The sequence below is a fragment of the Macaca nemestrina genome, chromosome 1 (genome assembly GCF_043159975.1).
Source record: "Macaca nemestrina isolate mMacNem1 chromosome 1, mMacNem.hap1, whole genome shotgun sequence".
Taxonomy (NCBI): domain Eukaryota; kingdom Metazoa; phylum Chordata; class Mammalia; order Primates; family Cercopithecidae; genus Macaca; species Macaca nemestrina.
In genome coordinates this window covers 30635486-30652433 of record NC_092125.1, presented here as the reverse complement: position 1 = coordinate 30652433, position 16948 = coordinate 30635486, and the positions used below count along the sequence as shown (strand labels likewise).

General features: G+C 37.1%; 1 protein-coding gene across 5 annotated transcripts in view; it reads right to left on the bottom strand.

Annotated features, from left to right (window-relative positions):
• Positions 1-16948, bottom strand: part of LOC105484432 (uncharacterized) — a 334675-nt gene that overhangs the window by 268844 nt on the left and 48883 nt on the right. For all 5 annotated transcript variants that reach the window (XM_071075681.1, XM_071075702.1, XM_071075682.1 and 2 more), the window contains exons 5-6: positions 12598-12668; positions 11918-12225 (exon numbers count right to left, since the gene is read on the bottom strand). In XM_071075681.1, coding sequence (XP_070931782.1) covers positions 11918-12045 — 128 coding nt within the window. In that variant the 5' untranslated portion in view covers positions 12046-12225; positions 12598-12668. The remainder of the gene's footprint in view (positions 1-11917; positions 12226-12597; positions 12669-16948) is intronic.

Here is a 16948-nt window from a genome sequence, read left to right as displayed (position 1 = left end):
AAAACAACCAGAAAACAAATAACAAAATGGCAGGAGTGAGTCCTTATTCATCACTAATAACACTGAATATAAATAAATTAAACTCTCCAATCAAAAGACACAAAGTGGCTGACTGAAGGAAAAAGCAAGATCCAATGTTCTGTGGCCTGCAAGAAACACACTTCACCTATGAAGACACATATAGACTAAAAATAAAAGGATGGAAAAAAATATCCCACAGCAATGGAAACCAAAACAGAAAAGGAGTAGCTACACTTAGACAAAATCAATTTCAGAGAAAAACTGTCAGAAGGGACAAAGAAGGTCACTATATAATGATTACAGGGTCAGTTAAGCAACAGGAAGTAACAATTTAAAATACACATGCACCCAACACTGGAGAACCCATATATACAAAGCAAATATTATTAGAACTAAAGAGAGAGACAGACTCCATACAATAATAACTGGAGACTTCAACAATCCACTCTCAGCATTGGATGTGTCTACCAGACAGAAAATCAACAAAGAAACATTTGAACTTAATCTACACTATAGATCAAATGGATCTAACAGATATTTACGGAACGTTTTATCCAATGGCTAAAGAATACACATTGCTTACCTCAGCACATGGATCATTCTCAAGGACAGACCATGTGTTAGGTTATAAAACAGTCTTAACATGTTTTTAAAAATTAAAATAGTACCAAACATCTTTTCTGACCACAAGGGAATGAAACTAGAAGTCAATAACAAGAGGAATTTTGGAACTGTATGAACATGAGGAAACTAAACAATATGCTCCTGAATGACCAGTTGATCAATGAAGAAATTAAGAAGGAAATTGAAAAATTTCTTGAAACAAATGATAATGGAAACACAACATATCAAAACCTATGGGATACAGCAAAAGTAGCACTAAGAGGGAAACTTATATGAGCCTGATCAAAAAAGAAAAAAAAAAAACTTCATGTAAACAACCAAACAATGCATCTTAAGTAACTAGAAAAGCAAGAGCAAAACAAATCCAAAATTAGTAGAAGAAATAATAAAGATCAGAAGAGAAATAAATAAAATTTAAAAGATGAAAACAATACAAAGATCATAAGATAAAACAAAAGTTAATTCTTTGAAAAGTTAAACAAAATGGACAAATCTTTAGCCAGACTAAAAATAAGAAACAAGATCAAAATAAATAAAATCAGAGATGAAAAAGGAAACATTATAACTGATACCACATAAACTCAAAGGATCATTAGTGGCTGAACAACTATATACTATAAATTGGAAAACCTAGAAGAAATAGACAAATTTCTAGACATATACAACCTACCATGATTGAACCAGGAAGAAATCCAAAATCTGAACAGACCATAACAAGTAATGAAATCAAAGCTGTAATTAAAAATCTCTTAGTAAAGAAAAGCATGGGACTCAATGACTTCACTGCTGATTCCATGAAACATTAAAAGAATACCAATCTTACACAAACTAATCCAAAAAAATACAGGAGGAGGGAATACTTCCATACTAATTCTATGAAGGCAGTATTACCCTGATACGAAAACCAAACAAAGACACATCAAAAACAACAAAACTACAGGCCGATATCTCTGACAAATACTGATGCAAAAATCCTAAACAAAATACTAGCAAACTCAATTCAATAATACATTAAGGAGATTATTTATCATGGCCAAGTAGGATTTATTCCTGGAATGAAAAAAAATTGCTCAATATAAACAAATCAATCAATATGACACATCACATGAAGAAAATGAAAGACAACAACCACATTATCTTTTCAATTGATGCTGAAAAACTTTTGATAAAATTAAATATTCCTTCATAGTAAAACTCTTAAAAAACTGGATATATCAAAACAGCATGGTACTGGTACCAAAACAGAGATATAGATGAATGGAACAGAACAGAGCCGTCAGAAATTATACCACACATTTACAGCCATATGATCTTTGACAACCCTGACAAAAACAAGAAATGGGGAAAGGATTCCCTATTTAATAAATGGTGCTGGGAAAATTGACAGCCATAAGTAGAAAGCTGAAACTGGATCCTTTCCTTACTCCTTATACGAAAATTAATTCAAGATGGATTAGAGACTTAAATGTTAGACCTAAAACCATAAAAACTCTAGAAGAAAACCTAGGCAATACCATTCAGGACATAGGCATGGGCAAAGACTTCATGTCTAAAACACCAAAAGCAATGGCAACAAAAGCCAAAATTAACAAATGGGATCTAATTAAACTAAAGAGCTTCTGCACAGCAAAAGAAACAACCATCAGAGTGAACAGGCAACCTACAGAATGGGAGAAACTTTTTGCAATCTACTCATCTGACAAAGGGCTAATATCCAGAACCTACAAAGAACTCAAACAAATTTACAAGAAAAAAACAAACAACCCCATCAAAAAGTGGGCAAAGGATATGAACAGACATTTCTCAAAAGAAGACATTCATACAGCCAACAGACACAATGAAAAAATGCTCGTCATCACTGGCCATCAGAGAAATGCAAATCAAAACCACAATGAGATACCATCTCATACCAGTTAGAATGGCAATCATTAAAAAGTCAGGAAACAACAGGTGCTGGAGAGGATGTGGAGAAATAGGAACACTTTTACACTGTTGGTGGGATTGTAAACTAGTTCAACCATTGTGGAAAGCAGTATGGCGATTCCTCAAGGATCTATAACTAGAAATACCATTTGACCCAGCCATCCCATTACTGGGTATATACCCAAAGTAGTATAAATCATGCTGCTATAAAGACACATGCACACGTATGTTCACTGCGGCACTATTCACAATAGCAAAGACTTGGAATCAACCCAAATGTCCATCAGTGACAGACTGGATTAAGAAAATGTGGCACATATACACCATGGAATACTATGCAGCCATCAAAAAGGATGAGTTCATGTCCTTTGTAGGGACATGGATGCAGCTGGAAACCATCATTCTCAGCAAACTATCACAAGAACAGAAAACCAAATACTGCATGTTCTTATTCACAGGTGGGAATTGAACAATGAGATCACTTGGACACTGGAAGGGGAACATCACACACCAGGGCCTATTGTGGGGAGGGGGGTGGGAGGAGGGATGGCACTGGGAGTTATACCTGATGTAAATGACGAGTTGATGGGTGCTGATGAGTTGATGGGTGCAGCACACCAACATGGCGCATGTATACATATGTAACAAACCTGCACATTGTGCACATGTACCCTAGAACTTAAAGTATAATAATAATAAAAAAAAACTGGATATAGAAGAAACATACCTTAACATAATAAAAGCCGTACGCAAAAACCCACAGGTAGTATCATACTGAACAGGGAAAAACTGCAAGTCTTTCCTCTAATACCTGGAACATGTGAAGGATTTCTACTTTCACCTCTGTTATTCAACATAGTACTGGAAATCCTAGAAAGAGCAACCAGACAAGTGAAAGAAATAAATGAAAATTGGAAAGGAAGAAGTCAAATTATCCTTGATTGCAGAGGATATAATCTTACATTTGGAAAAACCTAAATACTCCACCAAAAAACTATTAATACTAATAAACGAATTCAGTAAAGTTGCAGGATACAAAATCAGTATACAAAAATCAGTAGCATTTCCATATGCTAACAGTGAACAATCTAAAAAAGAAATTTAAAAAGTAATCCCATTACCATCAGCCACACATAAAATTAAATACCTAGGAATTAACCAAAGAAGTGAAAGATTGCTATAATAAAAACTACAAAATACAGATGAAAGAAATTAAAGAGGACTATGGAAAGATATTCCATGTTCATGGATTGGAATAATCAATATTGTTAAAATGTCCATATTATCCAAAGTAATCTACAGTTTCAATGCAACCTCTATCAAAATACCAATGACATTCTTCACAGAAATAGAAAAAAATCCTCAAATTTATATGGAACCACAAAAGACCCAGAATAGTTTAAATCATCCTAAGCAAAAGGAACAAAACTGGAGGTATCACATTATCTGACTTCAAATTATATTACAGAGCTATAATAACAAAAACAGCATGGTAGTGGCATGAAAACAGACACATAGACAATGAACAGAATAGAGAACTCAAAAACAAATCCACACACCTACAATGAACTCATTTTTGACAAATATGCCAAGAATATGCACTGAGGGAAAGATAGTCTCTTCAACTGAGACTGGGAAAACTAAATATCCATATGCAAAATAATGAAACTTGACCCATATCTCTTGCCATGTACAAAAATCAGATCAAAATGGACTAAAAACTTTAATCAAAGACCTCAAACTATGAAACTACTACAAGAGAACATTGGAGAAACTCTCTTGGACATCAGTCTGAGTGGAAATTTCTTGAGTAATATCCCACAGCATAGGCAACCAAAGCAAACATGGACAAATGGGATCAGATCAAGCAAAAAAGCTTCTGTACAGCAAAGAAAACAATAAACAAAGCTAAGAGACAATCCACAGAATGGGAGAAGATATTTGCAAACTATCCATTTGATTAATAACCAAAATATATAAGGAGCTAAAATAACTCTATAAGAAAAAAATCTAATAATCTGATGTAAAAATGGACAAAAGGTTTGAATGGACATTTCTAAAAGAAAACATGCAAATGTCAAAGAAGCATATAGAAAGGTACCCAACATCATTGATCATCAGAGAAATACCAATCAAAACTACAATCAGATGTCATCTCATCCCAGTTAAAATGTCTTATATCCACCAGACAGGCAATCACAAATGCTGATGAAGATGTGGAGAAAAGGGAACCTTACTATACTGTTGGTGGGAATGTAAATTAGTACAACCACTAAGGAGAACAGTTTAGAAGTTCCTCAAAAACTAAAAATAGAACTACCATATGATCCAACAATCCCACTGCTGGGCATATACCCAAAAGAAAGGAAGTCAGTATACTGAAAAGATATTTGCATTCCCATGTTTCTTGCAGCACTGTCCACAATAGGCAAAATTTTGGAAGCAACCTAAGTATCCATCAACAGATGAATGGATTAAAATGTGGTACTTATACACAACGTAGTACTATTTAGCCATAAAAAAAAAGGGATGAGATCCTGTCATTTGCAACAACATGGATGGAACTGCAGCTCATTATACTAAGTGAAATAAGCCAGGCATAGAAAGACAAACATCACATGTTCTCACTTATTTGTGGGAGCTAAAAATTGAAGCAATTGAACTTACGGAGATAGAAAGTAGAAGGATGGCTACCAGAGGCTGGGAAAATTAAAAACAAAATAAAAATAAATAACTTGACCTAGATCACATAGCCAGCAAGAGGCACAAGTGGGCTGACCCTAGATCCAGTCTAAGTACAAAATCCATGTGTTGCATTGCTAGGCTATGCAGCCTGGGCTAGGGGTCAGTTTGCACATAATTTCCGTGGGAAACAACTATTGAGTGCTTACCATGTGTCAAACATTTTGCATCTTTTAACTCACTTAATCTTTGCAATACTTTGTGAGATAGATTTTTTTATTATTTCCATTATACGTATGAGGAAACTGAGGCACAGAGAGTTTAAGTAAATTTCCCAAGGTTTCACAGCTAGTAAGTGGTGGAAACAGATTATTAAATCATACTAACTAGCTCAAGACTCCAGACGTTTAACCATTACCTTATACTGCTTCTGTGTGGGAGAGATTACCTAATAGAATATCATCGAAGTTTTCTTCTGAGCACAAAGTAGTATAAAAAAAATACCAGTTTCTTTCTTTAAAATCAGCCCTTCTCTTAAATTGACTAAGGGTTATAATATTCCAATAAGAGAATACCCCTACACCATTTCCAAGGTCTACCACACAGGGACTGACAATCAACAGTCCTCCCCTTAGCAGTCACCATGGCCTTATCTCCTGCCTTCCTCTCCAAAATTTGTCTACCAGCCCATGAAGATATCCCTTGAAGATCTCTTTCCTGCTCCCTCAGTCCTTAAGGGTATCTTAGCAGCAATCCTTGACTTTATTAATATAAGAACCACTAGGAAATGGACATTCAGCCCACACAGGATGACTGCTGTCTCCTCACTTACCCCACTTTGTCACACCATCCTTTCTCTGGCCTGGAGCCTGTTCATCTAGAAAAGGAACAGCTCACTGAGAACAAGAGCCACAGCCTGGGAGGGACAGTGACCAAATGGGAGGATTTTCGTATGAATAAGATGACCTTCAGGTTTTCCTGTGTTTTCTCATCCCATCATCTTTACCCAGTGTTTTATTCAGTGAGCACGTTTCTTCATGAGAAAAGAGTCCTGCTTTCTCTCCCCGGAACGGCCACAGTGCAGGAAACCACACACTGACCTATATGCAAAATTGACCTTGACATATGTGGTTTAGAAATGTACCAGTCAAGCAGGGGTTGGGTTCCTAATCTTAGCAATATCACTGGACTGTTTTGCTGGTTTTTCATGAGAATTTTACAGACAGAAGGGGTTTTTCTTCACTGGGGTGTGGAGGAAAAAGAAGAATGAAGAAGGGGAATTATTTGTGACATTCACCTCTCACTCTACCAGATGATTGGTAAAATAATGTGAAAGGATACCACTGAATAGTATGAACAGTTCTGGCCCCCAGAATTGACAGAATTACTATTATGTCATATTCAAAGACACATTGGATTATTTTTCCTCCAAAACACCTACAGTATGCCTATAAAAGATTCTCAATAGGTGCATAAATTACTACTGACTTTTGTTTGTTTCTATGAATTGCATAGATGTACTTTTGCTCCCTACTTTCCAGGCTAGACTATAAGCTCCTTGAAGGAAGAAACTGCTTCATAATTCTGTTGCACAGTCCATTATACATTTCACAATTCTGGGCATATTATAGGAATCCACAATCAAAGATCTCCTAGAAGAATCTAGGAGAAATAGATGCCATCAAGAGTACACCTTCCTCAGAGTACTTGGGCTAACTCAGAACCTTGTCAGATTTTCAGGGTACAAGCTATTGGTTTGTTAAGCTATCCTGAGATGAAAAAATGCTTGTGTTTGGGGCTTACTGTAAGAAAAGGGAATCTGACATCAGCCTCTTCAAAAAAGACATTTAATTGTACAAGAATTATAAGTGAATGAATAAACTGAGGTATGTGTACCCTTTGTCTCTCAGAGAATTCTGGGTTTGGTAATGCTTGAGGTATACACCACATCCTTAAGGCCCAAAAGAAGTTGAGAGTAGTAAACACCAACTATCATATCCCACGTCTTTTTAAATAAAAAACTCTAACATTTGCACATAATTTTATATTTTTCAGTCTTTTCATATCCATTTTCAAATTTGAGTTCATATTGATTTTATGGGTTAGGGCAGGGAAACACACACAGAGAGAAATTGATTTCTCAAATGTCAAAAAGTTCAGAAAAACTAAGATAAAAATCTTAATGCAGTATTTTTCCTTCACAGCCATCCACTTCATTTGCAGACATTCCTTTAGGCAATCTATTGAAAATAATACCTTGAGTATGAATTTCAGCTTACAGTTTACAAAGCACATACATTATGTCATCATACATACCATTGTACATGGTATGTCACTATACAACTCTAGTTGTGTTAGCTCATTCCGGTCACATTAAATCCTGGTTGTAGTAAATCCCCCCAGACTCCAGTGCGTTTTATTTCTTTTTTGACTGTGGTCATTCTTGACTGTAGTCCACAACTTCTAATTTGTCATCTTCAGTTTGTTTATAATATGAAGAAAATTTTCTATTTTCTGACTTTGTGTCTCATCAAGTTATTTGCTTTTACTCAAGTTATCTTCCACTTGTTTAGACCAATATGAGTGGGGAATGTGTGTGTGTGCGTGTGTGTGCATGTGTGTGTGCGTGTGTACATCTGTTTTGACAACCATGTAGCATCTGTTTATTTGGTTTTTGGCTTATTTATTATTTTCATCTTACCAAAATCTGGATTGTACATGTAGTATCAACACATTTCTGTGTTAGATTTTCATGCTTCAAGGATTTTTTAAAAATGGTTCTGTATTAGAGTTACCCAAAAGCAGACCCTGAAACAAGCAGTTGGGTACAAGTAGTTTATTTTGAGAGGTGATCTAAGAAACACAAGTAAGAAAGTGGGAAAAACGAAACAAGGAAAAGAGAAAAGCCGATAAGGAATATATTAACAAGTGGGTTATCAGTGTGGGCAACTGGGACTGAGCTCTCCCAGGCACCTTATGAGAAACCATATGTAACGTGTGTCAGGAATCCTACTCCCCCTTCCCCAACACACACAAACACTTCTGGATAGCACTTGCTTGTTTTGATGGTTGATCTCAGAGATGAGGAACAAGGCTAATGTCAGGAATCCAGATGGTGCTCATATTTGTCACGAAAGACTCGCTAGCATGAGCTCATTGGTGTAAACAAGACTTTGCCAGAACTGGAAAAAGTTCACTTCTTCCCTCAGAACCTAAATGTCTCACATGTGATGAAAATAGTCAATTTTCTGACCCATGAACTGAGATCTCCCTCTTCTTAGACTCAGTCTTCATATGGTGAGGCAAGCCAACATCAAGATCAGAGAATTATTAAGGGCAACTTAGCGCCAACCTCAAGTGCAATACCACTTGAGAATAAACTCAAAATGGAGTAAATCTAACAATAAACTTAGCAAAAAGCCTCTTTATAAAGTTTGGCTTAAAGGAAAGTGGCCTGCTCTGTCCCAGTTTGGGCAAAGTTTTCCAGATACCCGTGAGCTCATGCTCGAGCTTCTGCCTGACGACATGAGCACAATCTGGGTTTCTGACATTGGGCTTTTCCCTGACATATGAGATCATAAAGGATGATATGGGGCAATAAATTTAGTCATTTCTAGTACCTTTCACAGAAAAATTATCATCTTGGGAAACGTTGCCTTGTTTAGGTCTATGAGTAGCTGAGTGATATCCTATATCACCTGTAGATCCTTATCTGAAGTTCCTTCTGCCATTAGAAAACATATTTATTCTAATGACATAACTGAAAATGAAGCTGAGAATCTTGAAGCTTTCCTTTTTGGCAGCTACGCTGGTTTCTGTTTGGAGACTGTCATTTATGTACCCCCTTGTGGAGCTATAATCTTACTGCAATATCTCATTGCCACGTTAACATATGCACCGTACAACATAAATGTCAGCTCTTAGGGGAAAACATATCTGACAAAAAGGATCAAAATAAGAGAAAAATACTGACAAGAAGACAAAAAATTTTTCCTTCCAGAATTAACCAGAAAATGGTAACAAAGAAAGTAAACAGACGTTAACATTTACACATAAAAGGGCTTTGCCATATGATGTAATCCAAGGCATTGCAGGAAAATACGTAAGTGCAAGTTCTCCCTAGAGGACCCTAGGTTAGTGACCCACTGTTTCTGTTTCTGATTAAGAACTGAGTCGCAATGTACCAGGTAAGGTATTTTTCACAAGCACCTCATATAATCTTCATGAGAAATTAATCGAGTATTATTGTACTAAAGTTACATATGATAAAATGAAGCGCAGAAACATTAAATGATTCAGCTAAGGTCACACAACCAGAAAGAGCCAAAGCTGGGACTGTCAGAAACTCAGCTGAGAGAGAGAGAGAGAGACAGAGACAGAGACAGAGACAGAGACAGAAAGCTGAGTGGCCAAGTATCAGAGCAGCCCTATTAAAACAACCAGTCAAAAATGACAGGATTCGGCTTTTCATCACACGCTGCAATGGCATAAAGAAGAGGCTAAAACTGTTGGAGGCACTGACTCCCACGTTCCATTTTTCCCAACAGAAAGGCACACCAATTAAGAGTCAGATGGATCATCATAGACATGAGAAGAGGAGTGCTAGGGAGGGAAGAGGAGAAGGGCTAGCAGCGGGAAGAATCCTGAGTATTGAGTCAGAATGTGGAAAAGTGTCTTCAAGGTTTTCCCCTCCTCCTGCATAAGAAGCTTTCAGCAGAGGAACCTGAAGAACGCCTCGGTCAGGGGTGTCAGAGACCTTGGAATGAAGGTTCCTGGGTTAGGAAGGTAAATACATGAAAGAGCATGATTGGCTGGAGGACCTGAGTCCTTGACTGCCACTCTCTCCTGAGGCTGCAGTGCATTGGCTGTAAAGTCTAGTGTGGGGAAGGCAGCTTTCCCCACAAGGCCTGCCAGGTAAAGCCATTGTAATTGCCTATGGTCAGGCCTGAATATGCACACATGGATTTTAACCAGGTGCTGAACTCTTCAGGGATTTCTTCTGAAGACTTGAGATTGTAGTTTAATTTCATTCCCGCTGCACTGGGACTAATTCCCACACATGGGGACACCATCTCTTTGTGTCTGTCCAGAATGGCATAAGCAGATTACTACTCAAATTGTCACAGAAATATTTTACATATGAGTACAAGAAAAGGAAGAAACAAGGTAGAAGAGGAAGCAAAATGGCAGAAGTGATTTTTTTTTTTTTAGATTTGAGAACAGTAATGGTTATTATGGCAAATTAAGGATAAATAAGCAATTGTTTAAAAACTTTCTTTGTCATGGTTCCAGATACATCACTCTCCTTTCTTCCTCCCAATTTCAGATCCTTTAATTTTTAACCCAGTGGACCAATCATGAAGTAACTGGTAACAATTCTTAAATGAAAAAATATTCGTATAACATGAAATTTAGATCTTCCTATGTTTGTAGAATATACTGAATTCATGTAGAATTCATTAACTCCTCTCACTCTTTGATGGATACATGACAGTTAAGCTTTCTGAAGCCTACTTTGATAACTGTCAAGTAGCCAACCCTCACTAAGAATCATGTCTTGTAAATTTTTCCCTAAATTCTTCCTTTTTAAATCACTTCCTTATGAAAACAAAATTATCTTCTGGCTATTTGAAATGATAGAGAATAACACTGAATATTTAAAATGTTATCAGATAAAAGATCCAACTTGAGTTCAGCTCTAAAACTATAAGCTCTTCTTTGGCTTATTTTATCTTCCCAAGGCTATTATGCCAACCTCACATCTTTTCTGATCCTCTACCCCTGAAGATTATAGTCACTTCTCAGTTGCTTCACTTCCAAAATAACATTCCTTTAAAAATCACAGTTGCTTCACTTACAAAATAACATTCCTTTAAAAATCACAGTCAGCAAGGACTTGTGAGAGATTGTGTAGCCCCTCTGAAGTCCATAAAAGTAACAGTAAAAATTATTTGCTGCTACATGGGTAAAGACAGCATTTGAATTGTCTTCTTCAAATAGAGATATCCTTCAAATGGAAAATTAGAGTAACCTTGCCTCACTCTGACTACCCTCACACCCAAATTCAGCTTATTAGAAAGAAGTCAGTAAGGCAAAGGGAAGAGAAGTTTGCATCTCCACAATCTTCTTACATGTAGTGAGTTACTAGTAGGTTGGTGCAAAAGTAATTGTGGTTTTTGCCACTTCATAATATAAAGTGCTGAATGCAAGGGGTGTGTGTGTGTGTGATGTAGAGAAATAGCCATTAATATAAGATGGCCATTGAGAGCCATAATGGTATCAAGAAATGTTTAAGTTTGCTTATGGCTTTGCTCCCCCTTCCTATAGGATCCTGTCTCTGTACTTGAGCCAGCCAATTAAGAGTCAGCTTGTTGACACACGTTAAATATGTGGTAATAAAGAAATGAGAAGAAAATAGTTTGCACAGTCCGAGTCAACGCTCATATTTCAAAAGAGAAACAAAGAATACAACTGGCCATATGTAATCCAAATCCTCCCACCTTACTTCTCAAATAAAAGCAGATAGCTGTCACATAAGTAATGCCCTTCTCTCAAAGACTATTCCTTCACTTTGATTAGGTTGACTCCCACCAAGAATTTGTGGTGGAACACATCGCTGGACATGCAATATTCACATAAAATAAATAAGAATGTTCATGAAGCTCACCGTTTTGAAGGAGTGGGTGCCAAGTGACCTATTATTTCTAGAGCCAGATGCCCCTGTGTCGCTGGATTCTGCCATCTTCTGCCCTTTACAAGCAAAAAAGTCTCTTGTTTCCTTCTCAGCACCACCATGGCATTCTCTTATCTGTGTTTTTCTCCCCTCTTCCACCTCCTTTCTCTGTTTTCACTCTTTGCCTTCTTTTCAGCCTCCTCCACTTCTCCAAGCAGGCTTCACACTCTTCTCTCTGCCAGTGTAAGGAGGCACAAATCCCAGCTGGCACATATCATTCCAATAGGCTCCATCTTGATTGCCTGGTAACAAAAATAAAACAAAACATAAACAACACAGTCACATTCTGTTCAAGAAAGATTAGGTCATTCACTTTTCAGAAGGATATGTATTATTTCTCCCCAAATCTCTGCAGTTACTTCAACCCAAAATGTGAGGAAGAAAATGGAGCTGGCCTTGCCTGAGAGCAGTGGACCTCTTCAGTATAATTTGGGGCCCTAGAGGGAATCCTAGGGGTTGCTGGAGGATAGTTGGGACCTGAATAAGACAAAATAAATGATATCGAATCACAGAGCTACTGAAAACTTCAGAGATGACCTGAGCCAATAGTTTAATTTTTACAGATGAGAAAACAGAGTGCCGTAGACAAAAGAGACTGTTCAAGATCATCTTACTGGTTACAAGCTGCCAAGAGTTAATTGTCCAATGTAGCCATGTTTTGTTTTGCTTTTTAATTGTATGCTTTCTGCAAAAAAAAGAAGACATACTGTTAACACCAAACCAACTATATACTATATACCATATAACCAGACCCCCTCTTTACTTTCACCCTAATAACTATACCTTGTTTTTACCCACTCCATATCTAGCCATTCTATCTTATATCTGAGATACATGTGATATTCTAACCCTCTAATTTTATCTCCTTGTTTTAGTAATTTTAGAAGTGACTTCTGATCCCTCACCTGGCTCTGACTTCATCCCTGGTATTGATTCCCTCTCTGCTCAATCCTCCAACTCAACGCATGATGCAAATAGTTCTCATTCTCCATTTTCAGCTCCTTATCTCCATCCACTCCATAGGGCATCCAGAAACTGATATAGCTCTGCTCCTCAACCCCAGTCTGAGCTTATAAAAAACCCCACGGGATGACACACTTGAAGGGCCTCAAGGGTAACAGCTAATATGGATTCAATTAAATTGTACTGTGTACAACTCCTGGAGTCCATGCAGCAGTCCTAGTACAAAGTCTAACACCAGCAACTTTGACCCCAGAACCAATGCAATGAAGACCCACAGAGATCTGCATTGCCACACCCTCAACAACCAATATTCTGTCCAGGCGATGACTGGCTCTAGATGAACCTAAGTGCCTCTCACCACAGTCATCTCTCCAGGTGAAAGCTGGGGCCAATTGTCTTCTCAATTCCATAGCTCACCATGCCTCACATTTCTGGTATCTTTATTTGTCTTCTGACACCTAAGCCCCTCCCTGTCTTAATCTTTTTTGTACCTTCATCATGATCACTGCTCTGTAATTCCAGTCTTGTGCCCTCCCTAACAGTCCTTTCCACAGGACATTTCTTCACTTTCAGTCACCCCCAGACATGCCCAAAACTGTTTTACCTAGAATAGTTCCAGATTTAAAAGATTAAATTCAGTCACTCCACTCTCTGAATACACACTTTTACTTTTCACTCTTCAATTTCTCTCACTCAGTTACTCTCCTTATGCCAACTCTTCATCTTAACCAGATCTGTCATCCAATGACCCTCTGAACTTTCAGTTAGCCCCTTTCTACTGTCACTTCTTTCCCTACCTGGAATCTACTCTAAACATTGTAAAATGCAGTACACCTTTTTGAGCAATCTCATTCAGTCCCATTGGGTAAGACAATACCAAATATTATTTCTCCAACCAAGATTCCCCCGCCGAAACTCCCAATCCCCCCTGAAACTCTTGTTCTACATATCAAAGTGCTAAGTAGCTATTTCTTATTGAAGATTCCATAAACACCAAAAGCTCAGCATCTTCATAATTGAACTAATAATTTTCCCAATAGACATTTTCTACTGAAATAGGGTGAGGTTCTGTAATCCATTAGGGAGTGAGCTGCCTTCATCTGCATAATGGCAAATGCCTGTCTGTTTACAAATGTAAACAAAAGATCCAAATCATAAACTATTTTTTACAAATGCCTTACACTGCTCCTGATACCCCAACAAAACAAGTTCTCATCCCTAGTGGGTTATCAGCAACAACTCTTAAGTAAGGCTACTTTCAAGCAATAGTGATGGAATTAACCAAAATGGTCATAAATCTGACAACTACCCACATCATCCACACATTGCCTCGTTAATCATGTTTTGAGTCTTTCCATTGTGGATCCTGATAGATTTATTGTACTACATTACCTAATAATCTTCCTTCATTTCGTTAGTCTGGAATTTCAGCTACAGCTTGCCTATACTTTCTTTCCTCCAGGAATATTTTCTGCCCAAGCCACATATTCCTTATAAGTTAGTTTTCTACTGTCTGGTGACCCACCTAAAAAAATAATGTTTACAAGTTCATTAGTTATCTAATTGTTAATTGTTCATTATCTATGTATTTCACTAGACTATGAGCTCCATATAGATGGTGGCTTTTTAAAAATTTACCATGCTTGTGTCTTCAATACCAGGAATAGTAAGTAGTACATAGTAAGTGCCCAAAAAATAAGCATTGATGTACACATGGAAATTTTACAATGATGGCTTTCAGGCTCATTGGTAACTGATGATTGGGGGAGAAATGAATAGAAGAATGATATTTTGGAGTGCCTGAAATAAAGAAAAATGAAAGATAAGATAAACACTGGGTAGGGAAAATGTCAAAGTATAAATATGTATATTAAGTAAGTAAATAAATACAAATAAGAGATTTGGTGTTAACAAGACAGTGGGATAAAAGTGACTAAGTAGTTCATAAGGGAAAAATATTAAAGAAAATGTGGACAGAAAGGGCAGGACCTAGAAGACTATGTAGATAATTGAGAAATATAAAACTGCAACTTTGATAATGTAGCTCTCCTTGGTTTTGTTGAATCTATTATAATAGTAATAATAACAACTACCATTTGTTAAGTTTGCATTATGTCTTTCACTATGATAAATGCTTTACATACAAAGATAACACACTTTGGGACAACCAGGTAGAGTAATCTGGGATAAAAATCAACTGAGTTGGGCATGGATCATAAAAACTGATTGTAGAGAAATAAAATCAGGAAATTTCTGTATAAGATTTACCAATGAAAGTGTACAGAACTGAATTGTGTAGCTACACCCTGGTACTAGGATTCTTCAATTCAAAATAAGGCAATTCATTGAATTCTCAATTGAGGACAAATTGGGATGCTGCCTGTGACTCACTAATCATTCCACAATGTTTATAACACTCCACTCTGTAAAAGGTAGTAGGAAACAGAAATGCATAAAATAAATCTCTGCTCCAGAAGCAGAAACCAGAAGGAAACTAGGTAATTGAAGTTCAGAACAATGAGGCCTATATAGGAGTACAAAAAAGAGGTGATGCCCTGACCATAACAGTAATAATCATAACATTTGGAAAGGATTTTTACATGAACGAGATCATACATGATGTTTTTCAGGTGGAGGAGAAAGTAGGGGAGGGCACCTTTTCTTCTAGCACCAAAGACAAACTCTGAGCATATGTTCTTGTCTAAGAAATTGAAGCCTATCATGGGCTTCCACAACCTCTTACCCTATGTCTACGACTGCAGCCTCCCCTTTCCTTTTCTCAGTCTCCAGAAAAGGGAAGAAACTTTTCTTGATCTTAGTTTCTCCCTTCTCCTTGTATACCTTGTTCTACTATTGATTATTGATTATTGAACTCCTCTTGCTACTATTCCTCAATCTCTCTACTATCTATAAACCTAGTCATATACTTTCCATTAAAAAAAAATTGTATAACCTTACACAACCATCCACCCAAGACACTGCCCTATCTTTTTCCTTCTCTTTGAGATCAACCTTATAGAAGGAGCAGATTATGCCTACTGTTTTAATTCTGCTCCTCCTTATTCATCCTTAAGACCCCACCATTCTATGGAAACCACTCATACAAGGCCCCTAATAGTCAAATCCAAAGGAATCTTCTCAATGTTTACCTAATTGTTTATGGGTTAGCACTGTTTCACAGGATTCCTTGGGATCCAGTTCCCTGTACTATTATTAATAGTTGTTATGTAGGGGGAAAAGAGAGACATATGTGCCCAAATAAAGAGCTCTGGAAACTTTAATCTGGAAATTAAAATGTATGTATTTCTGTATAGCAAGACTTCTCAGAGACATTATTATGCTAATGTTTTGGGGGATTCTGCAAGAGAAGTATATAGATTTCCGCATTTATCTCACTAAATTGACCAGTTTTCCCAAAGAGTAAATCATGGAAGAGTTATTCCTTGGAACAGTCTTTGAGAAATTCTTTATGCCTTGATGTAGGTGATCATTCCATTCAATATCTTTTCCCCTTTGATCCTATGATTCCTCACTTCTTGCTTTGCTCCTGCCTCCTAACACTTCTCAACCAAACTTTGCTTTACCCACTCAATCTTTAAACATTAGTATTTTCCTTGCTTCTATACTAGGCCTCTTCCTATGCATGTTCTTTTTGAACTATCTCATCTGCTATCCAGATATTACTACTTGCTATAAATTGATGATCTCCAAATCTATGTGTTTGACCAAGATCTCTTCATTCCACTCCAGGCCATATATCTACAGGTCTTTTTAATTTTTCCACCTGAATATATTCCCAGTATTTCTCACCCAGCATGTCTAAAGCTTTCCCCCAAATCCTGATTTTTTTCTTGTGTTTCCTATCATGTTTAAGGGTAACACTGGCCATTCAATGTACCAAACTACAAATCTGGGAATCATCCAAGACTTGTTCTCTGCCTTGCTTTCACATGTGATCAGTAACCAAATCCTATAATTATCATCACTAACCAAGTCTATTCA